The 25,161-nt window shown below is 44.6% G+C and overlaps 1 protein-coding gene across 4 annotated transcripts in view; it reads left to right on the forward strand.

The window, feature by feature from the left end:
• The window catches only part of LOC115463527, a 161,391-nt gene that overhangs the window by 28,967 nt on the left and 107,263 nt on the right, over positions 1–25,161 (forward strand). For 3 of the 4 annotated variants that reach the window (XM_030194121.1, XM_030194123.1, XM_030194120.1), the window contains exon 2: positions 7,237–7,291. The exons of the other annotated variant lie outside the window; for it this stretch is intronic. In XM_030194121.1, coding sequence (XP_030049981.1) covers positions 7,246–7,291 — 46 coding nt within the window. In that variant the 5' untranslated portion in view covers positions 7,237–7,245. The remainder of the gene's footprint in view (positions 1–7,236; positions 7,292–25,161) is intronic. 4 annotated transcript variants of the gene reach the window in all.

The following is a 25,161-nucleotide window of genomic DNA, read 5'->3' on the forward strand; positions in this document are numbered from 1 at the left end:
ACCACGGAGCAGGCAAGTACAAAGTCTGGTGAATAAGGCACAATACTTTAAACTGAACAGGCGGCCAGTGCATCCAGTTCAACACTCCCGCGGGAGGTGGTGAAGATGAAAACAGTATGAATTCAAACATGCGTGGGATAAACACAAAGGAATCCTGTTTAGAAGGAATGGTTCCATGGAATCTTAGCGGAGATTGGGTGGCGACGCCGGTAATTGGAAACAAAACATGAGCTAGACAGACTTCTACGGTCTACGCCCTGATCGTGACTGAATAGATAGGGATGGGCTGGAGTGTAAATTTTAAGGGGCTTCGAAGTTAGCTTCAGAACTTAGTACAAGAACAGTGCTGGGCAGACTTCTATGGTCTGAGACCTGAGAATGGCAAGACAAATCAAACTCTGGTATAAAGTATCACATACCATGTAAAATGAGTTTATCTTGTTGGGCAGACTGGATGGACTGAACAGGTCTTTATCTGCCGTCATTTACTATGTTACTACAGGAGTGATATGGGCATCCTTCACAACTACAATCATCCTAGAGGCTGCATTTTGGACAACCTGCTGTGCCCTACATCTAGTGGCTGTAACCCCAAGGTAAAGCGCATTGCAATAGTCCACCTTTGATAGAACCTAACTCTGTACCACCATCCTAAAATCATTGCTCAATAACATTGATTTCAATTTACTCAGTAAACGCAATTGAAAAAAAGCAGCCTGCAATGATCCCTAGAATAACCGCCACCCCCTCAAGTGATCTTATCTGGTTTTTCACTGGTAACACTATATCATCACCCTTCACAAAAATCAGGCTACTAATTCTCTTCACATCTCCTCACCATCATTTCAGTTTTCTATACATTTAATATCAACCTATTCTTTTTCATCCGACCTCTCACTGCATCCATGCATCCATTCAAACAATGATGTAAATCGCCGTTCTCCACAGGAAAAAAAAATCCCTGAATGTCATCTGGATAGAAAGGTGTTCAATATCGCAAGTCATCAAACACCAGACCCAAAGAGGACATATATATATATATATATTACAAAGTAACATAGTAAATGACGACAGATAAAGACCTGTACGGTCCATCCAGTCTGCCCAACAAGATAAACTCATTTTACATGGTATGTGATACTTTATACCCGGGACAGAGACAGACACCTTAAAAGCCTGACTGCATCCTTCAAACAGAAAGGCTACAACCCCAAAATAATCTCCAAGAATATTGCCTCCTCCCTCAAAACACCCAGGGAGAATCTGCTACAGTACAAGGAGAAAAAACCCACAGACAGAATCCCCCTTGTAGTGACATACAATCCAGAGCTGGAAAAACTGAGGAAAATCATAAGAGATCTACAACCTATACTCCAGGAGGATGAATTACTGAAAGAGATATTCCCATCCCCACCAGTACTGGCCTTCCGACAGCCACCCAACTTAAAACACAAGCTAATCAGAAGTAAACTTCCATCATAGACTGAAAAGGAACAGAAGGGCACACGTCCCTGTAATTTATCCAGTTGCAAACTATGCCAAAATATTTCAAGGACCCCACAGTCATCCACAAAGGAAAGATATTCAACATAAAGGGATCTTTCACTTGCTCATCTTCCAATGTGGTATATATCATTCAGTGTAAAAAATGTAACGAAGGATGCTATATTGGAGAAACAGGCCAGATGCTTAAGACAAGATTCAATTTACATAGACATCACATGAACAATAGAACCAGTAGGGTCCCCACCCCGGTGGGACAGCACTTCACAGAACCAGGACACTGTACCAGTGATTTCACAGTGAGAATACTGAAAGGTAACTTTAAAACCATACAAGAACGTAAGACCTTTGAAGTCAGAATGATTGAATATTTTAACACCCAACAGAAAGGACAACAAGGATCTGGGGTTCCTAACCCATTATAAACCATAAAGCTGTATGTCTCTGTTGATCACCCCACCCCTCACCTATCCACACCCATCCTGTTAGAATATCAATGATATGCTTTGATTTCCCCATGCATACCTCCGACCCACCCCCATCCTCCCACTCTGTCAGACTGTCATAGTAATGCTTGAATGTCTTCACTTATATACACTGTCAGCTAGCACATTTGCTTATTTCCGATCTGAGGAAGAAGGGCAAGCTTCGAAAGCTAATCAAGAAATGTATTAAGTTATGTCCAATAAAAAAGGTATCATCTTATTTTCTTTTCCATGTTTTATTTTGTTTGATTTCTATTGATAATCTTTCATCCTTGAAATGTCGACAGTTGATCTAATCTACACCTGTCAAGCTTATTCACTGTGACTATCATTTCAATCATGTCACTCTTCTTCTTCACCTTGAACATTGGCTCCCTGTCTCTTCACGTATCCATTATAAAATACTTCTACTGATCTTTAAATGTCATGTCCCTTCTGCCCTAGCTTATTTAAATAAACTTCTGGTTCCCTATTCTCCCTTTCGTACCCTCCGCTCCTCCTCAGGTAGTCTCTTTTGCATTCCCCCCCCCCCCCCCCCCCCCCCACTTCTCCAGCTCTCACTGTTGCAATATAGACTGCTTTTAGTTACTTAGGTCCATCTCTATGGAACTCTTTCTCCGCTCCTTCACTTCAGGCCTCTAAGGCTCATCTCAAAACATTTCTCTTCTTCTCTTTCGGCTCCTCTGCTACTTAACTCCCTTCCTTCGCTGCCCCTACCTTCTTCCCTATTTTTCCTCTTTCCTAACCCTTCTATCAGTATGGAATATTTGACTAGGTTTTGTTAACCACTTAGTTGCCAGTGACTGGATTGATTCTGTGGTATATCAAGTGCAGGAAAATAAATATTTCTGTTCCCTGCAAATTTCTGGCCTCAGAAATCCAGTGCAGAAACCCGAGCACGTGGGCCAAAGGCTCTGGGTACTCTGATTGAGGAACAACAAGAAAGGGATACAACCACTTCTCGGCCAGGACATACCTGCAGCTGCTCTACAGCCTGTACATGGCTGCCTGCTGTAGTGCTCCCAGGGGTAGACTGACCTCTTTGAAGGGCCCTGGTTGTCTAGTGGCTTCTGCGGAGGCACCACAGTGTTTATCCCTGAGACAATCTCGCAAGATTGTAGAGACCCGCAAGACTACAGCTGGAAGTCTCGGCACCCATTTTGAAAACACAGCAGCGCCAGGCAGAATAGTGGTAGTGGGCAGGAAAGAGTGGGGTTCTTTCCTGCCCCCGACGAAGCCACTACACCACCAGGGCCCTTCAAGGTAGGACCAGGAAGGGCCCACAGGCTCGGGAGGGGGGTGGCAGCTGCGGTGGTAGGGGTGGGCAGCGGCCATGTGGGGCAATGACCTTTACTGCCCGGGGCCCAGATCACTGTCTGCCCCTGAGTGCTCCCATTGTTCTCCCAGCCCCAGTGGTGACTAAACATGAAGTCTCCAGACTTTACTTCTTCTCTTCCTGTCCCAGTTGGAGCAAAAGATTGTGCCTCCTCTGTAATGCTAATTGGAGTAGAAAATTGTTTCCTGCTGCCAGGCCCCAATCAGAAAAGGACTAGGTTGGTGACCTAGCTAAGAATTTGAGCTGAAGATGCATGACTTCTTCCTTCCTCTGAGCTTCATCTCGCAGTCTTGGTAGATGACTAAATAACAGCATGGAATTTGCGAACTATAAAGCAGTCCTATAGAACTTGGAGTAAAAAAATACCTTAAAGGCAACTTTGTGGCAAATTGTTGGGATCTTCATGATATCAACTCTGTTTATTACATTAATTTCCTTTATAATTAGTACAAGTGGGGAAAGCATTCTAAACATAGCTCATGACATTCTTACCACCACCTCTGAGTGAGTGTGTGTTTGCGTATGTATGTGTGTGCATGCATTTGTATCTGTGTTGCTTGCAGGCTCATTTTCGAAAGAGAAGAACGCCCATCTTTCAACACAAATCAGAAGATGGGCGTCCTTCTCACAGGGTCGCCCAAATCGGTATAATCGAAAGCCGATTTTGGGCGTCCCCCCAACTGTTTTCCATTGCAGGGACGACCAAAGTTCACGGGGGCGTGTCGGAGGCGTAGCGAAGATGGGACTTGGGCGTGCCTAACACATGGACATCCTCGACCCATAATGGGGGAAAAAAGGGTGTCCCTGACAAGCACTTGGACGACTTTTCATGGTCCTGTTTTTCTTACGACCAAGGCACAAAAAGGTGCCCGAACTGACCAGATGACCACCGGAGAGAATCGGGGATGACCTCCCCTTACTCCCCCAGTGGTCACTAACCCCCTCCCACCCTCAAAAAAAATCTTTCAAAATATTTTGTGCCAGCCTCAAATGTCATACTCAGGTCCATCACAGCAGTATGCAGGTTCCTGGAGCAGTTTTAGTGGGTGCAGTGCACTTCAGGCAGGTGGACCCAGGCCCATACCCCCTACCTGTTACACTTGTGGTGGTAAATGTGAGCCCCCCAAAACCCACCAGAAACCCACTGTACCCACATCTAGGTACACCCGTTAGGCTATGGTAGTGGGTTTTGGGGGGCTCACAAGGTAAGGGAGCTATGTACCTGGGAGCAATTTATGAAGTCCACTGCAGTGCCTCTAGGGTGCCCAGTTAGTGTCCTGGCATGTCAGGGGGACCAGTGCACTATGAATGATGGCTCCTCCCATGACCAAAGGGCTTGCATTTGGTCGTTTCTGAGATGGGTGTCCTTGATTTCCATTATCGCTGAAAATCAGAAACGACCAAGTCTAGGGACGACCATCTCTAAGGACGACCTAAATTTCAAGATTTGGGCATCCCCAACCATATTATCGAAACGAAAGATGGACGTCCATCTTGTTTCGATAATATGGGTTTCCCCGTCTCTCCATCGGGACATTTTGCGAGGACGTCCTCAGCAAAACTTGGGCGTCTCTTTCAATTATGCCCCTCCACGTGTGTTTTAGTGTTTGTACCTCTGACTTGGAGTTTAGAGGAAAGGAATGATTTGAATGGAGAGGTTCTCAAATGTTCTGTCGGGTTGGAAAGAATAATAATATGAAGTCAAGTGTGATAATGTATCTAAACAATAGATGTCACTGTCAACAGAATTGAAAGGATGGATTTTGCAGTTTAGAGCAGAGGTTTTCAACCCAGTCCTCAGGGATCACCTGGCCAGTCAGGTTTTTAGGATATACACAATATGAATATGCATGAGAGAGATTTGCATGCACTGCAAATCTCTCTCATGCATGTTTATTGCCAATATCCTGAAACCCAACTGGCTAGGTGGTCCCTGAGGACTGGGTTGAAAACCACTGCTTTAAAGGGGAAAGGGTTGTGGGTTTGATGTACCTCTTTTCTGTGTGCTTTTTGTTTGGGGGGGGGGTGCTAAGTCAGTAGATGCCATCAAATACAGCAACCATTAGGAAAGCTATACACTTCATTTATTAGATTCAAAGTAGAATTTGCAGTAAAGAAAATGAAATACACATCAGAATCACCAAGAGTGCAGGAATTGGGTGCAGAAGTTGTGTGTGTGTGTGGGGGGGGGGGGGGGGGGGGACGGGACACTGCTGTCTCTAAGCTGAGCAGGGGTCCTCCGACTGCATTGCTACTAATAGGGGGTGGTACTTCAATATTGTGTTTTCAATGGCTAGGGACAGGCAGGTTTCCAGGAGTTCTGTAGAGCTTGCCTGTCCTTCACTGTTGAAAATGTGCTAGTGAACAGCACCACCCACTGGCAGGACTACAGATGGAAGACTCCCGCTCTGCTTAGAGGGAACAGTGGGGGGGGGGGGGGGGGGGGGGGGGATGTGGAGGGAAGGCATGGTGAGCAAACCTCATGGAACTATTTCCAACCCCTCTGCATGTTTGTGTGTATGTATATATCTGTCTGTGGCCATGAGAGAAGGGAGGGGAGATGCAATTCCATAACTGATATGTTTCACTCTATCAGTTTGTCTATGCAGTGGGTGCTGGAGCTGATTTTTCCGTGGAAATTCATTGTGCCATTTTTGTGAGGATTTTATTTCTGTGGAACCCCTGGTCTGATTTGGCCCATTTCCAAACTCAGTGTCTCTTTTCCCTCCGTGTCACATCTGGTCCCTCCCCCCCTCCCCCCCTCCGAGTTCCAGGGTCTTCCCCCCCCCTCCGAGTTCCAGGGTCATCTCCTTCGTCCCTCCCTCCGAGTTCCAGGGTCATCCCCTCCCTCCGAGTTCCAGGGGACCGAGTTTCAGGTTCTACCCTCCCTCCCTCTGAGATTCAGGGTCCCCCTCCTTCCCTCCCTCCGAGTTTCAGGGCACCCTCCCTCTCTCCGAGTTTCAGGGTCCCCCTCCCTCCCAGTTCCAGGATTCCCCTCCTCCCTCCCTCCCTCCCAGTTCCAGGATTCCCCTCCCTCCCTCCCTTCCAGTTCCAGCACCCCTCTCCTTCTGAATTTTAGAAATCTTCACTTACCAAGTCGGGGTTACGGCGGTCGTCAGCAGCGGTAAAAGGCGTGCATGCTCTGCCCTTCTCTCTCTCTCAGCTGTGGTCCCGCCCTCATTTCCTGTTTCTGCAAGGGCGGGACCAGAGCTGTGAGAGAGAGAAGGGTCGAGCCTGCATGCTTTTTACTGCTGTTGCCGGCCGCCGTAAACCCGACTTCGTAAGTGAAGATGACTTTCAAAATTTGCAGGTAGGGGGCCTGAAACTGGACGGGAGGGACGACGACACCCTCATGTGTGTGACGTCGCATTCCGTTGCCTGGCAACTCTGCAGCGTTCCCTTCCAGTGATTGGGCTTTGCTGTTTGTGACGAACACGGAAGTACGTGACGTCAATTCAGGAGATGGATACAGCAGGAGCATGAATGCTTCAAGGCTTCACTTTCACGGAGTCAGCTTCAGAACGTTGTAGGTGCTTTTTATTATATTGGATGTGTATGTTCCACAGGGAGATAAAAGTAGGGTTGCCATATGGCTCCAGAAAAAGGAGGACAGATTGAGCAAGTCTGGGTTTTACTTCCATTGCTGTCAATGGACGCAAAACCCGGACTGGATCAATGTGTCCTCCTTTTTCTGGAGCCATATACTAACCCTAGATAAAAGTGACTAGCCCAAGGTCACATGCAGAGAGCCAGTGACAGCAGGGAGTCCTGAAGTCATGTCCCAGAAGCACCTCTGAATCATAGCCATTTGCTGTAACCACTAGACCACCTGACTCACTTTTAATCCATTGTTTGTTGATTACACAGTTTATGATCAGTCCAAGTTCTGACAGCATGTCATGTGTTTCTTAGGGGTTGTCCATGGAACAGAATTTTGCAGAGCTCTTCAACCAAGCCGCCTCTGATGGTAAAATCACCTCCTTAAAATAATATTTTCTGGTATTCCAAAGGAAGTGGAAATATTTTGTAAAAAAACTTCTGCTGGAAGCCCTTTCTGTAGTCTGAAGTTTTGTATTGTGTTCAGGGCCAGCCCTGCCATTAGGCAGACTAGGAATTGCCTAGAAAAGCATCTTCTTAGGAGAAGCAAAAAGCAAAACAATAGATCCAGAGAGCTAATCACATTCAAAGAGCTGCTGATGGCAGACAGAGGGTGATTTTCAAATACCCATTTAAACAGATACATTGCTTTTTGGGAATTGCCGTCATTTTCTTTATACAGTATATACCAAAAAGAGTTTAAGATATGCAGTGCATATTTTCTAGCGAAAAAGGTGATGGTACTCAAATGCCAGGCCACCCTTCAGGGGTGGGGTGATCACTGACGTACCCACCCCACAATAGCAAGGCCCCCTGCAGCCAGTTACTACTACTACTATTTAGCGCTACAAAGCATACGCAGCGCTGCACAAACATAAAAGAAAGACAGTTCCTGCTCAAAGAGCTTACAATCTAATAGACAAAAAAACAAAGCAAGCAAATCAATTAATTAATTAATGTCAGAATTGGTATGTAGAGCTTGAGCTCGTTCATTAACACTTGGGGACCATGGGTCACTTTTAGCAGACAATAGAAAAGGTGCCGGTACTCAGTACCCCTCAAAAAAAGCCCTGAAGATATGACATCCAATTACGGGTTTTTACAGGATCGTTCTCACTCAGAGGGATGGTATTGTGGTGATTATACTGTAATGACCGAGTTTATCACAATTTCTGGGAGGGATTGGGAATCCTACTGGTCTTTAAAATTAATTGAGAGGGGCACAGGGCTGATGATTTGACTAGGGCACCTAATACCCTTGCATCAGCCCTGATTAAGTACATATGTATTGCCATACTGGGACAGACCGAAGGTCCATCGAGCCCAGCATCCTGTTTCCAACAGTGGCCAATTCAAGTTACAAATACCTGGCAAGATCCCAAAACAGTACAATATATGCTGCTTATCCTAGAAATACGCAATGGATTTTCCCCAAATCCATTTTAATAATGGTCTATGGATTTTTCCTTTAGAAAGCCATCCAAACCTTTTTTAAACCCCACTAAGCTAACTGCTTTTACTACATTCTCTGGCAACGAATTCCAGAGCTTAATTACACATTGAGTGAAGAAATATTTTCTCCGATTTGCTTTTGACCCTCCCCGTCTCTGACTCCTTCAAAATGAGTCTCGTCAGTGCCCATTGTAACCGGAAGATGGAAATCAGGTGGGGTTTGTTCAGGCATAATTCTTTGATCTTGCTGCATGGTCAGCGCTGGTGCCATGTTTAGATATTGTTACAATAGAATCTGGGTGCAGGGGGACCCATCAGCGTGGTTTTATAAGACACAACCTTCTTATCTCTGTGCTTTTTGTCTTCCCACTATTCACCCTACAGTCTACAAAACCATCTAAAGACCTCACTAGGTACTTGTTATTTAAAGCAGGTGATCTTAACCTTTATTGGTTCCTGCACACTTTTAACTGATCAGTGAGACCCTCACAAGCCGCAAGCACACTCTGTGTGACACATTTCCAAGTGCTCCTGTCGCACTCCCACCCTGCCCATTTGTGTGACATCAGCAAGGGAAGCCAATGAACTGGATGCAGCTTTGGTGCCCCGGATTCCCCTGTGCCCTGTACCCTGTGCAGCTACACCGGCCTAGCAAGCTACGACCCTGCACATGTCCACTAGTGACTCTAGATAGCTACAAGTCTCGCTAACTCTTAGACTCTAACCATGCTAACGTATCGCTAAAATTACAGTAGTATACAGTTATACTAGCAAAGAAGTCACACTTAAAACCACAGTGCTACATAAATTGTTCATAAGGATGTTGAATAAAATGACAGTTTACAAACAATTCATGCTAGATTTCAAGACCCTTCTCTGCACTCCATCTGACCTCTTCCTGTGCCCCTTGAGGGTTCGGGCCCCACTGGTTAAGAACCAGAAAATAATTTATCACACCAAGAAAATGTTTGCTCAAAAGTCATTTGTTAAGTTACTGTCAGGCTCATTTTCAAAAGAGAAAAACATACAAAAAGTGACACAAGTCTGCATTTGGATGTTTTTCTCACAAAAATGTCCAAATCAGTATTTTCGAAACCTCTTTTTACATGTTTTTCTCAGAAGTCCATCCAGATCTCAAGGGGATGTGCCATGGGCATGTTCATGGTGGGACTTGGGCGTTCCAAAGACTTAGATGTTTTAAAGCCATAATGGAACAAAACAAAAACATCCAGGACTAAAACTTAGACATTTTGAGCTAGACCTGTTTTTATAAAAATATAACTACAGTGGGAATTGAACCCACTTCCCCAGGATCAAAGTCTGCTGCACTAACCACTAGGCTACTCCTCTACTCCACACAAAAGGTGCCCCAAATGACCAGATGACCAGTGGATGGAATCGGGGATTACCTCCCCTTACTCCCTCCCTGGTGGTCATTATCCCCCTCCCACCCACCCCCAAAATATGATTACAAATATTACTTGCCAGCCTCAGATGTTATACTCAGGTCCATTAGAATAGCATAAGGTCCCTGGATTAGTCTAGTAGTGGTGCAGTGCACTGCAGACAGGTGGACCCAAGCTTCTACCTCCCCCTACTTATTACACTTGTGGAGGAAACTGTGAGCCCTCCAAAACCCACCAGAAACCCACTGTGCCCACATATTGGTGCTCCCTTCACCTGTAAGGGCTATGGTAGTGGTGTACAGTTGGGGGTAGTGGGTTCTGGGTGGGTTTTGGGGGCTCAGCAGACAAGGTAAGGGAGCAGTGGTGAGATGTGTACCTGGGAGAATTTTATAAAGTCCACTGCAGTGCCCCAAAGGATGCCCTATTGTTTTCCTGGGATGTCACTTTTCCACTATTCTACCTGATGCCAAGCTTTCTATTTTTTTTAATAACATCTGAGCCTTGTGTCTATTGTTTATCAGTAGATTTGGGCTTTGAATTCAGATCTATAGATGAAAAGGAGGTCTCATTACATATATCTAAATACCAGAGTGCTATTTTTCCATACTTCATAGCAAGAATGTACATTCCCTAATTACCTGTCCCAATGCAACTGAAGCTTTTACCTCCTCAGTGCATGTAAATGGTTTCATCCCTATGTAGATTCTCTGATGTTGTGTGAGGCTTTCTTTCCAACCAAAGCTTTTACCACACTCAGGACATGTAAATGGTTTAACTCCCGTGTGTATTCTCTGGTGCATTGTGAGGTTTACCTTCTGACCAAAGCTTTTACCAGACTCTATATATGCAAATGGGTTCTCTCCCATGTGGACTTTATGATGCACCTTGAGATTTACATTACAACCAAAGCTTTTACCACACTTAGAACATGTGAATGGTTTCACTCTATTGTGGATTTTCTTGTGTATTTTGTACATTTTGCATTTGGATATTTTTTGTTTGAAAATGGACCAAAAAAATAAAACATCCAAATCACAAACCGTTTTTCCAAACAGCATTTTCCAAACAGCATTTTCAAAAGGAAAAGAGAGACTTTTTTTGTAGAAAATGACCTTTCCTTTTCTGATTTTGGATGTTTTAACGTCCAAATTCAGACTTAGACGTCATATCCAAAAATGCCCCTTGTGCATTTGACTTGCCCAAGGTCACAAGGAGCTGCAGTGGAAACTGAACCCATATTGCCAGGATCAAAGCCTGCTGCACTAACCATTAAGCCACTCCTCTATTTTGGACGTTTTGCATTTGGATGTTTTTTTGTTTGAAAATGGACCAAAAAACAAAACGTCCAAAATATAAAACGTCCATAGTATTTTAGAAAAAAAAAAGTTTTTCTTTTTAGAAAATTACCTTCTTTCCTGTTCTGGATTTGGACGTTTTGTGTAAAACGTCCAAATTCAAACTTTGACATCATATCGAAAATGCCCCTCTATGGTATGGGTCTGTCTTTGGAATAGACAGTTTTCTGCTGCATTGTGCATTTTACATGTCCCAAACCTGCTCTCCAGGCAGAGCGTGTGCACTAAATGTTGTCGGCATGTATAAGGCTAATGATTTTGGGTTCATAATCCCCAATAAAACATCCCCAGTGCAAAATAAAAAGGTGTTTATTAGATAAACTCTGGAAAAATACTACTTTTCTTTGTATTCTTTCACCTTTCCCTAGTTTATCTTATATCTTCCACTAAGTTTTTGTGCCATTTCTATGCTGACTAGAGAATGACACGGGGACAAAGTTTGTCCGCATCCTCACCTCGTCCCCGCAAACTCTGAACTCCACTGACATAGTTCCATCACTTTCAATAAAAGACAATTGTTTGCTTTTTGCACAAATGAGATTTTATACTGTTGTAGGGATGAGGAGGAACTTTGTCCCCATGTCATTCTTTAATGTTGATGACACCTAAGTGACACAGTTATACATAATTGATTCATCCAGAAAAGATCTCCAGCAATGGTACTTGTGGCATAAGAACACTGATAAATGCTGAATTGTTGTCCCCTTAAAGAAGCCCTCCATTAGCTGGAAAACAAACATTGACATGTAATACTTTATTCTCCTTCTAGATTATTTGTGTCCTCACAACAAGACCTTCTGTACCTTCCTTCACACATTCAACCCCGCCTTAATATTACACATTATTCAGCTTTTTCCTATGCCGGTCTCATCCTGTGGAATAAACTGCCACGACACCAGAACTGAATCTGCCTTTGCAAAGCCTAAGATAAAAATCAAAACAGTTATTTCAGCCTGCCTCTGGCCACCCTAGACTTTAAGGGTTGACCTTGTTACACTACTGACTAGGAGACCTCGCCCTTTTCTTTTTTCTCTTCTCATCTTTGTTCCCTTTATTATTTTCCTTTATCTTTTTTTTTCTTCTTCTCTTTCTTTAGATATGCTTTTGACTTTTGTAAACTATTTTCTCCCTAAACCAACCTCTCCTCTTCCCCCATTCTCTATTTCTGTGGATAACACTCTCATCCTCCCTGTCTCATCAGCTCGTAACCTTGGGGTCATCTTCGACTCCTCTCTCTCCTTCTCTGCACATATTCAGCAGACTGCTAAAACCTGTCATTTCTTTCTCTATAATATCACCAAAATTCACCCTTTCCTTTCTAAGCACACTACCAGAACCCTCATCCACACTCTTATCACCTCTCACTTAGACTACTGCAACTTGCTTCTCATAGGTCTCCCACTTAGCCTTAAGTTTCAATTTTCTGTTTTCAAGTTTTCCTCTTTCATTTGTATTTATGTCTATACATGTACATTTTACTATTGCTATGCTGTTAACAAAATTGTAAGTTTGATGTTAAACTGTACCTACTGTACACCACCTTGGGTGAATCTCTTCATAAAGGCGGTTAATAAAGCCCAATAAATAAATAAATATATCAAGCTTTTGTAATCAATAAACCCCAAATAGTAGAAGTCCTGATTATGTGCCTGTGGTGTTGGCTGCGTGAGAGGCGGAATAATGATGTGGTCTGGCGGAGGATAGCGAGGGGCTAAAGGAGGGATAGGCCTGGAGCAAGTACCACAGTGGAGAAAGAGGAGACCTTCAGAGCCCAGAAGAGAGTTTAGTGCAGCCATGAGATTTTTTTCTGCCAGATCTAAGGCTTGCAAGCTTGTGCACTTCAGTTGGTCATTTTTAACCATGTCACTACTCTGCAGTTTCTCTGTCTCAAATGAAGTCAAAATTGGTAGAAGTGCTACTGATGGCGGCTGAGTTGTACATGATGTGAGGATAGAAAGTCATCAGGTGACCTTCATGAACTTTGGAAAATGACAGCTATGGAAAAGCTAATGGCATCCATACAGAAAACTCATCACAAATGTTTTAAAATTCAGAGACATATTTAGACCAGTTTCATCAGTGACATGCACCCTTTGTTATTATGTCAGGAGTTTGAAAAATCTGTTGGGGCTTATTCACCATGTATCCTCTCTCTCCAATAATCTGATAGCTGACAGGAATACAAGTAAAGTACATTTTCTCCTTGGTGAGTGCGCACTCCCTGCTCTTCCCTGCTGCCACCCTGTTACTCTCCTCCAGTCTCTCTCTCCTTCAACTCCACTCTCCCCTCCATTTGCAGTCTCTTCTGCTTGTCTTCCCCTCCCTCCACTCTCTCATTGTCTTCCATATTTTCTGTAGGTCTCTTTCTCTCTTTTGTCTCCTGTCCTGCTGCATCTGCCCCCCCCCCCCCCCCCCCCCCGCCTTCCTCCTGGGTCCTGATCAGGCCTAAAGATGCAGCTGCCTTATGCTTTCTGGGCTCTTTATCACTCATGAAAACTACTTGCGACAAGTGGGTGGATTTTTGGCAGGGGTGAACATTCTGGGCACCAAGCCAAGTGGGTGTCATGGTACCCTTTTGAGTTATTCTGCGAGTACACAAGCCCAAAAGGACAAGGGGGCCACTGAAATCATCCTTTGCCTTGGGCTCTGTTTTGTCCAGTAACTGCCCTGATTGGTAAACTGGCCATTTCTATCTTGCTGTCCGTCCATATTTGTGTGTTGGCCCTCTGCATGGACAGATCTCACTCAAATTTGATAAGAGTCTCACTAAGATTTCCATATTTTTCTACCAAATTTTGTTCAAATCCATCCATGCCCGTGATTCGTGTTCCAGGAGAGCAGGTTCTTGGCTGAATTTGCAGGAGTAGAAATGCATCTTTGTGTCATGCTGCAGGCCTTCACGCTTTCATTTTGTTTGGAATATGTTGGAGAGAGATGGCAGGGGGATTTGCAATTATCATATGCAACTTTGTTCTCTTGGTAATCCTTCAGACTCGCTCGTTACAAAAACAAGATGCAGAAAGATGTGAATAGGATGGCTGCTCAGGACTGATAGAGATGTTTATTACTATGGATCTCAACCAAGAATGCTCAGTTTAAATTTAAGGTTTGGTTACAGTTGTGAACCCACATGAACTATCAGCTAGGGTTACTAACATGTATCATTTTACTAATAACACATGTTAATGGCATTCGTGCATCCTAATAGAAACAGGACAGCAGGCCAAATGGCCAATCCTGTCTGCCCATCCACTATCTCCTCCTCTCCCTAACAGATCCCATGCTTTCTTAAATTCAGCTACAGTGCTTCTTGCTGCAGTTTGTGCTTGGTGTCCTGAAGGAGTGCGTGGCTGAGTCCAGTCCTTTTCCAGCAGGGGGCGACGGAATTCACAAAATGTGAAGCTGAGAGAGAGAGAGAAAAGAAATAATAAAAAAAAGTCCCAAAGAGAAGAATGTGTGTGTAGGATCAGCGTGTAGCAGCATGCACAGTCCTGTTCTCATCTCTCTGTTAAACTGCAGGAGAAGAGGGCACATTGTCTGCTAGAAGTACACATCATTTTTGGCTGTAAGCTGCTATTTTGTGAGGCTTTTATATTTATATTTTTTCTTTAGTAAAACTTGCTATACGGCCTAGCCAAAAAAGACTTTGGTGGTTTACAATAAAACAAATGATAATAATCAACAATAAAAGAACGCCACTTAAAAATAGGACAGCACAGCCTAACCAAGCACACTCACAGAAATGATAGCACAAACCGAACTCTACCCTCTATACTTTTCATACATTTTTTAAACTCTGGAAATGAAAACAAAGTATCTTTTTGGGGATATTTGGGGGTGGGGGTAGGAGTGGGTGTTACAAGTAGTATCGGGGTATATAAAAAAAGTTTGGAGGATCTGGAGCCAAGCCAGTGCCTAAACAAGGCCCCAGAGCCAGATCTGCCACTGCTGCTAGTCAGCTGGCACAGGTTGCCACCTCCTCCCTCCTGACTCATTCCTTTGTAATGCATGTTTTCTTTCTTCCGGTCTCCTTCCCTCCTTCTCTACCTGCCTCTAATTCAGTAACTGCTGGGAAGAAATTACAAATGGGAAAAAATAGAGTCCCGTAGTAAATGAGGGCAGATGAAAAGTACTACCACCCATCTAGTCTAGCCAGGAAGATTCTCAGGGTTGTTCCTGCCAGGTGGGGTTGCTCTCCCCATGCTTGTGGTGTTGTGGTTGTTGTACCTGCCACCTGTAGCAGGTTACTCTCTCCGTGTTTGTGGTGTTGGGGTTGTGCCTGGCACGTGGAGCTGGTTACCTTACTTTCCCCATGTTTTCTTAGAAGCACAAAAGTCACTACATAAATGATGTGCACCATGCTTGTTTTACATCTCGCCTTGTGGGGTTCCATTGTGGGTCTACATTCTTCTTGCTCACATTTGAATCTGGATTTCTTGTTTTGCAAAACTTGCTGTGTTAACAATGAATCCTTGTGTCTCTGCTCTGTGACTTCTGGCTCTGATCTGCTTCACTTTACTGCAGAGTGGAAGCGGTTAAGCATGTGTTTTGTGCTGGTGTTAATTTCCTTCCAATGACAATGAGTCTAGAACAGGAATTGGAATGTGCTTGAATAAAGCTTTGAGTTCTTATTGTACATTCTGTATCATGTAACAGAAAAGCTACTGGCATTTTCTTTATACTAGTGCATACTAATTATTTCTATAGTACTACTAGATGTACACAACACTGTACACTTTTTTTTATTTTTATATGCAGGTACTTTCTCTGTCCCTAGAGGGCTCACAATCTATGTTTTGTTTGTACCTGGGGCAGTGGAGGGTTAACTGACTTGCCCAAGGTTACAAGGAGCTGCAGTGGGAATCAAACCCAGGTTGCTAGGCTCAAAGGCCTCTGCACTGACCACTAGGCTACTCCTTCATTACTGCTTTCCTCCTTGCTCTGCCCCCCCTGCCCCCACTCCTCTTTTAAATTTGAAGGCTTGATTTTGCATTGCATGGGATTTTTAAAGTTTTAATTTTTTCTCATATCTTTTCTTTTGTAATGTTTTAGAAAACATGTTCCGGTAGATATTCAGCCGATGGGAGGCAGGCCAACTAAGTGCCGCGATTGGCACTGGGCCTGGACATTCAATGCCAGGCCATTTCCGATGACCGGCATTGAATATCCTTTTTGGGTTTTTTTGGCTGGTTTCAACTTAACTGGCTAAATCAATAGTCAGCGCTGGCAGGTTAAAGTTTATAGTGGCCAGAGATAGGACTTCTATTTATGCGGTCTGATTTGGCTGCTAAACTTAGCTGGCGAAGCGCTTGAATATTAGCGGTTAGCCGTCTATTATTTACATGGCCACCGGTTAAATGGCGCTGAATATCAGCCAGGTTAGCATTAATTTCTTTTCGTATTATAGTAGAAATTTGTTTCACTGTTCTCCACAAACTGCTCTACACTTTCATCATGAAAGAACAATGATAAAAATAGTCAAAAAGTAATTAACAGACCAAAAAGTCTTGTTACTCATTGTCCTAGAAATTCCTAATTAGCTGAAGGCTCCCAATAAGTAAAATTGAGTACTTTTGTGTCCATTCAGAGTAGCTGAGCTGATTGAAATACTCGTGGATGAAAAACCAAGCTGTTGTATGAGGGAAATTTAAAGAAATGGTCTAAATGTGCATAACCCTGGGCTGCCAAAAAGTTATTGAAAGACACTGAGTGGGGGATGGCTATAAGAAAATGTCAGTGTATCGAAATTCCCCTAGCGTACAATCAGATTCATGATTATAAAGTGGAAATGTTAGGGCCATATTAAGGCCTCTATCAGATTGTCCCTCTAGAATTAGTAGTCACGGGTTAAGCAACCTGCTGAGAAAGGTCACTGTTTATCCTAAGATTGCTTTACCAATTAAATGTTATCTACTGAACAAATAGAAAACAGAATACATAACATTCCACTGTCAACAGCAAAGAAAATGACAATAAAATTGTTTGTGGATTGGTAACCATATATTTCTTTTTGATAGAACATAGTATAGATCGAAATCCCCCCCCCCCCCATCTTCATTCCCTCTTTCCCCACCAACTGCCCAAATATGTGACCATTAGGCATTCCTCAAGTGCCAAAGGCCTGGGCTCTTATGGCCTCCTGCGTTGTGGTACCCTTGTCTCCTCTGACCGTTACCAAACCCAAATGATCAAAACTGAACACCTCCCTGCCCCCCCCCCCCCCATTTTGTATGTATGTTGTGTAGATATACCGGTCTTCTATGAAAGCTTACATGTGCAATTCATTGAGTACTAAGCTGCATGCTCTCTGCCTCTTGAAAGTGTAGTGCACATCTCGAGCCTCCATATGTAAAAGATTATGAAACGCATCCCTCCAGGAGCAAAAGGAAGGAGGATGCTCCTGCAACCAATGCTGCGTAATACGTCTTTTCCCCACCACACAGGCTTTAAGGAGCAATAAGTGTCCACTGCACCCCAGGGTCCCACCACTATCTACCTTCCCAAATGGTATCCCCAGCAGGTTAGCCATCACCGCTTTTGGAGTACACTGCTCAGGTAGCCCATAATAGACCCAAAATAAGATTGAATTTGTGAGCAAGACCAGAGTGCACTGGTTATTGTATCTTCTAGGATACCACATTTTCTGCAAAAAACAGAATGCCAGGCTTGCATGTGTGAGAAATACGCTCAAGTAACTGAGCGAAAAGAGCATTCCCTGAAGCCATGCTCTGTACCACCTTAGGTATGGCTTCTAGTGCCTGTCAGATATCAGTGGGTTCCAACCCAAATCCCATTTCTCCATTCCACTTATGTGCTATGGTCTTATGCAATCTAGCAGGAAGGATTTGATTACGAAGCAAGGATACAGACATCCTCAAAAAATTCAAAGAGCCGACTCTGCAACCCGATGGTAAGATCCCTCCTCCGTAAATCTTGTAGATACATCCTAAGATTGCTTTAAAAGAACTACAGAACCAGCAGTTACTAAAGGATTACTGGTCTGCTGCTATGAAACCTTAAAAAAAACAGCTGGGCTCCTCCCCACTGACTTGGGTGGCAGCCCTTTGGGACAGAGATTTTGGACCTTATCCTCAGAACAGTTTAAAAGAAAGTTTGCACCTGGTGGAGAGTGCACAATTCCAGGAATTACATTATAAGCTTCTCTTATATATGTATGGATCCTCAGGAGCTTAGCCGAGATTGGGTGGCAGAGCCGGTGGTGGGAGGCGGGGCTGGTGGTTGGGAGGCGGGGATAATGCTGGGCAGACTTATACGGTCTGTACCAGAGCTGGTGGTGGGAGGCGGGGATAGTGCTGGGCAGACTTATACAGTCTGTGACCTAAAGAGGACAGGTACAAATCAAGGTAGGCTATACACAAAAAGTAGTACATATGAGTTTATCTTGTTGGGCAGACTGTATGGACCATGCAGGTCTTTTTCTGCCGTCTTCTACTATGTTACTATGAGGCTCATTTTCAAAGCACTTAGCCTCCCAAAGTTCCATAGAAACCTATGGAACTTAGCCTCCCAAAGTGCTTTGAAAATATGCCTCTATGTTACTATATTCATCCTTCGAGAGCAAATAAAATGGGCTTTCCCATGGATAGGACCTGTCTTGTTTGGCCATCTGGATGCTTCCTATAATCACTGCATATGGGAGTGTGTTCTTATTCAACAGTTTTGGGACCATTTGAGCCATATGTACCATAAATAGTGGGTTGCTACTCCACACAGTAGTCTCCTGGATAATATGATTGACACTGAGGAGGGCACTCAGGTCTCAAGTCTGTTTTTAAGAAAAGCCTCAATCGATAGCCAAGCGTTGCATCCTTTTGCTCTGGATTAAAGACATTCCGCCTTCTCTGATGTTATGGCACAATCAATTGCATGCCCTCTTGGTTATGGAGTGGCTATCTGTGGATACCCTGCCAAGAAGCGCTTTCTAAAATCTGGATATCCTATTGAATACATTGACCACTTGGATTTGCTCTGCCATTTTAAATGCACTGGATAAATGAGCTGTACTGAGATGGAGTTGGGAATTCAGTCCTCTACAGCAGTGTTTCCCAAGTCTGGTCCTGGAGTACCCCTGGCCATTTAGGTTTTCAGGATATCCACAATGAATATGCATGAAAGAGATTTGCATATAATGGAGGCAGTGCATGCAAACTAATCTCATCTATATTGTCACGCCTGGTCTCCCTTCCCACTGGGACCCAGGTGGTTCCTGCTTAGCTTGCTTCCCTGGGGTGTAGCCAGAGTTCTGTGCCGGGGCAGTAGGCTCTGTATTGCACTCTCTCCGGAACAGCAAAGGAAACCGCTGGAGTTTTGCCGTTAACAAACCAGAAGGCAGCGATAAACTCTTCAAGCGAATTGTTCTTTAATCAATTTATTTTCAGGAAAACATTTGACACAATCCTGCTTCACATCAGCAGTGTTTTAACCCCATCTCATTCCTTCTCTTCAGATTCTAAGATAACATTTCGTACTCAAGGTTACAGTCCGTGCTCAATATCGCTACACATAGAGTTTTCAGGCACCACAGTAATCCTAGCCTTCAAACCCTGGGTCGCCTGCACTCTGGTTCACTTATTACAGTCCGCTCCCCTAGTAATGCTTCTTGCCGTGTGCCTTAGGGAGTTTGTTAGTAAGGCTCTTCCACAGCTTCCTTCCAAACTTTATTATGCTTTCTTCCCCCTTCTTACACCGATCTGGCCACAACCTGACCCATAAAGCTTTTACCTTTTCCTTGGAGGCTAGAGTGGAGACATCCATCAGCTCTACTCCCTCCCCTTTCTCTTCCTCTACCCCATTCTTATCCCACTCCATAGCCTCCTCCACCCCTGACTCCTGCAGGTGTTGCTCATCACTTTGATTAGAACACATTTCCCAATCATTCCCTTGCCCTTCTGCTTCCTGCGAGTCATGAGCTTTACCTTGCCCTGGTGGTTTCTGGGGACTGTGGTTCTCTCTCCTATATTGCTCTCTTATCGAGCTCTTCTCCATCAGAGGGCGAACTTTTCCTCCAGGGGGAATCTGGGACTTGTGGTCCCTTAGCGTGGGAGAAAAACTCTCCTCCTGTCTCCTCCTCCACCTGCTCACTGTAGTGCTCTTGCTATCCTGCTCACAATATTCACTGTGGATATCCTGAAAACCTGACTGGCAAGGGGTACTCCAGGACTGGTCTTCGGAAACACTGCTCTACAGTGCATGGTCTGTCACATTTTGGATATTGGTATTTAAGACAAAGGTTGGGGGGGGGGGGGGAGGTTGAGTGGGGGGGGGGGGGTTAGGGTGGATAGGGAGGGAAGACAAACTGTATTGTCATTTTAGTTGCATTTCATTCTGATCTGCCTGACTGCCTTTACCTGCCTTCTTGAGTACTGTTTGCTGTTCTTGTTCTATTTGACAAAAGATATTTCACATAAAAGAACTACAAAGGTCTCTGGCTGAGACTGGGGAAACTGCTGTCTGCTATATTACTCCCCCAACATTTTTATGATGTAGGGTCTGGTCCTTAGGAAACTATTGAACATAGTAGATGACGGCAGAAAAAGACCTGCACGGTCCATCCAGTCTGCCCAACAAGATAACTCATATTTGCTGCTTTTTGTGTATACCTTACTTTGATTTGTACCTATACTCTTCAGGGCACAGACCGTATAAGTCTGCCCCGCACTATCCCCGCCTCCCAACCACCAGCCCCACCTCTCAACCACCGGCTCTAGCACAGGCACAGACCGTATAAGTCTGCCCAGCACTATCCTCACCTCCCCAGCCCTGCCTCCCAACCCCGGCTCTGGCACAGACCGTACAAGTCTGTCCAGCACTATCCCCGCCTCCCAACCACCAGTCCCGCTTCCCACCACCGGCTCTGGCACAGACCGTATAAGTCTGCCCAGCCCTATCCCCGCCTCCCAACCACCAGCCCCGCCTCCCGATCTTGACTAAGCTCCTGAGGATCCATTCCTTCGGCACAGAATTTCTTTATGCTTATCCCACGCATGTTTGAATTCCGTTACCGTTTTCATTTCCACCACCTCCCGCGGGAGGGCATTCCAAGCATCCACTACTCTTTCTGTGAAAAAATACTTCCTGACATTTTTCTTGAGTCTGCCCCCCTTCAATCTCATTTCATGTCCTCTCGTTCTACCACCTTCCCATCTCCGGAAAAGATTCGTTTGCGGATTAATACCTTTCAAATATTTGAATGTCTGTATCATATCACCCCTGTTTCTCCTTTCCTCCAGAGTATACATGTTTAGTTCAGCAAGTCTCTCCTCATACGTCTTGTAACGCAAATCCCATACCATTCTCGTAGCTTTTCTTTGCACCGCTTCAATTCTTTTTACATCCTTAACAAGATACGGCCTCCAAAACTGAACACAATACTCCAGGTGGGGCCTCACCAACGACTTATACAGGGGCATCAACACCCCCTTTCTTCTGCTGGTCACACCTCTCTTTATACAGCCTAACAACCTTCTAGCTACTGCCACCGCCTTGTCACACTGTTTCTTCGCCTTCAAATCCTCAGATACTATCACCTCAAGATCCCTCTCTCCGCCCGTACCTATCAGACTCTCCCCGCCTAACACATACGTCTCCCGTGGATTTCTACTTCCTAAGTGCATCACTTTGCATTTCTTCGCATTGAATTTTAATTGCCAAACCTTAGACCATTCTTCTAGCTTCCGTATGTCCTTTTTCATGTTTTCCACTCCCTCAGGGGTGTCCACTCTGTTACAGATCTTAGTATCATCCGCAAATAGGCAAACTTTACCTTCTAACCCTTCGGCAATGTCACTCACAAATATATTGAACAGAATCGGCCCCAGCACCGATCCTTGAGGCACTCCACTACTTACCTTTCGCTCCTCCGAGCGAATTCCATTCACCACCACCCTCTGGCGTCTGTCCGTCAACCAGTTCCTAATCCAGTTCACCACTTCGGGTCCTATCTTCAGCCCCTCCAGTTTATTTAAGAGCCTCCTGTGGGGAACTGTGTCAAAAGCTTTGCTGAAATCTAAGTAGATTACGTCTATAGCTCGTCCCTGATTCAATTCTCCTGTCACCCAATCAAAGAACTCAATGAGGTTCGTTTGGCACGATTTCCCTTTGGTAAATCCATGCTGTCTCGGATCTTGCAACTTATTGGCTTCCAGGAAATTCACTATCCTTTCCTTCAGCATCGCTTCCATTACTTTTCCAATAACCGAAGTGAGGCTTACCGGCCTGTAGTTTGCAGCTTCTTCCCTATCACCACTTTTGTGAAGTGGGACCACATCCGCCGATCTCCAATCCCTCGGAACCGCTCCCGTCTCCAAGGATTTATTAAACAAATCTTTAAGAGGACCCGCCAGAACCTCTCTGAGCTCCCTCAATATCCTGGGGTGGATCCCATCTGGCCCCATGGCTTTGTCCACCTTTAGCTTTTCAAGTTGTTCATACACACTCTCTTCCGTGAATGGTGCTCTATCCACTTCAATCTCATTTGTACTTTTTGCAGTCCATCGCGGTCCTTCTCCAGGATTTTCTTCTGTGAAAACAGAACAGAAGTATCTATTTAGCAAATTTGCTTTTTCTTCATCATTATCCACATAGCGGTTCGCAGTATCTTTTAGTCTCACAATTCCCTTTTTAGTCATTTTCCTTTCACTAATATACAGTGGGGGAAATAAGTATTTGATCCCTTGCTGATTTTGTAAGTTTGCCCACTGACAAAGACATGAGCAGCCCATAATTGAAGGGTAGGTTATTGGTAACAGTGAGAGATAGCACATCACAAATTAAATCCGGAAAATCACATTGTGGAAAGTATATGAATTTATTTGCATTCTGCAGAGGGAAATAAGTATTTGATCCCTCTGGCAAACAAGACCTAATACTTGGTGGCAAAACCCTTGTTGGCAAGCACAGCGGTCAGACATCTTCTGTAGTTGATGATGAGGTTTGCACACATGTCAGGAGGAATTTTGGTCCACTCCTCTTTGCAGATCATCTCTAAATCATTAAGAGTTCTGGGCTGTCGCTTGGCAACTCGCAGCTTCAGCTCCCTCCATAAGTTTTCAATGGGATTAAGGTCTGGTGACTGGCTAGGCCACTCCATGACCCTAATGTGCTTCTTCCTGAGCCACTCCTTTGTTGCCTTGGCTGTATGTTTTGGGTCATTGTCGTGCTGGAAGACCCAGCCACGACCCATTTTTAAGGCCCTGGCGGAGGGAAGGAGGTTGTCACTCAGAATTGTACGGTACATGGCCCCATCCATTCTCCCATTGATGCGGTGAAGTAGTCCTGTGCCCTTAGCAGAGAAACACCCCCAAAACATAACATTTCCACCTCCATGCTTGACAGTGGGGACGGTGTTCTTTGGGTCATAGGCAGCATTTCTCTTCCTCCAAACACGGCGAGTTGAGTTCATGCCAAAGAGCTCAATTTTTGTCTCATCTGACCACAGCACCTTCTCCCAATCACTCTCGGCATCATCCAGGTGTTCACTGGCAAACTTCAGACGGGCCGTCACATGTGCCTTCCGGAGCAGGGGGACCTTGCGGGCACTGCAGGATTGCAATCCGTTATGTCGTAATGTGTTACCAATGGTTTTCGTGGTGACAGTGGTCCCAGCTGCCTTGAGATCATTGACAAGTTCCCCCCTTGTAGTTGTAGGCTGATTTCTAACCTTCCTCATGATCAAGGATACCCCACGAGGTGAGATTTTGCGTGGAGCCCCAGATCTTTGTCGATTGACAGTCATTTTGTACTTCTTCCATTTTCTTACTATGGCACCAACAGTTGTCTCCTTCTCGCCCAGCGTCTTACTGATGGTTTTGTAGCCCATTCCAGCCTTGTGCAGGTGTATGATCTTGTCCCTGACATCCTTAGACAGCTCCTTGCTCTTGGCCATTTTGTAGAGGTTAGAGTCTGACTGATTCACTGAGTCTGTGGACAGGTGTCTTTCATACAGGTGACCATTGCCGACAGCTGTCTGTCATGCAGGTAACGAGTTGATTTGGAGCATCTACCTGGTCTGTAGGGGCCAGATCTCTTACTGGTTGGTGGGGGATCAAATACTTATTTCCCTCTGCAGAATGCAAATAAATTCATATACTTTCCACAATGTGATTTTCCGGATTTAATTTGTGATGTGCTATCTCTCACTGTTACCAATAACCTACCCTTCAATTATGGGCTGCTCATGTCTTTGTCAGTGGGCAAACTTACAAAATCAGCAAGGGATCAAATACTTATTTCCCCCACTGTACCTGAAGAAAATTTTGCCACCCCTCCTCACATTTCTAGCCATTTGTTCTTCCGTTGAACCATGCTGCTACTGCTCTACTAATTCCCATATTGTCGAGCAGGGTCATTAGTATTGTGTGATCTACTAGGTCGAATGCACTTGACATGTCGAATTGTAATAGTAATATGTTTTGTCCCTGGCATATTAAGCTTCTGAACTTCATTATCAGGATGGTTATGACTGTTTCTGTGCTGTGTTGTGGTCTGAAGCCTGATTGGGAGTTGTGAAGGATTGTAATTTGTGTCAGATATTCCATTAGTTGTTGTGCTACAAGGCCCTCTATCGTTTTGGTCAATAGTGGTATTGAGGCCACTGGTCTGTAGTTTGTGATGTTGCTGATTTTGTTTTTTGTGTTTTTGGGGATTGGGGTTAGTACTATGTCACCTTTGTTTGCTGGGAATTGTCCTTTTATAAACATGAATGCGATGGGATAAACATAAAGGAATCCTGTTCAGTAGGAATGGATCCTCAAGAGCTTAGCCGAGATTGGGTGGCAGAGCCAGTGGTGGGAGGCGGGGCTGGTGGTTGGGAGGCGGGGATAGTGCTGGGCAGATTTATACGGTCTGTGCCCTGAAGAGGACAGGTACAAATCAATGTAGGGTATACACAAAAAGTAGCACATATGAGTTTATCTTGTTGGGCAGACTGGATGGACCATGCAGGTCTTTTTCTGCCGTCATCTACTATGTTATGTTACTATCCAGCTTATAATTGAAAGTGATCGCCG

This window comes from Microcaecilia unicolor, chromosome 2, assembly GCF_901765095.1.
Source record: "Microcaecilia unicolor chromosome 2, aMicUni1.1, whole genome shotgun sequence".
Classification (NCBI taxonomy): Eukaryota; Metazoa; Chordata; class Amphibia; order Gymnophiona; family Siphonopidae; genus Microcaecilia; species Microcaecilia unicolor.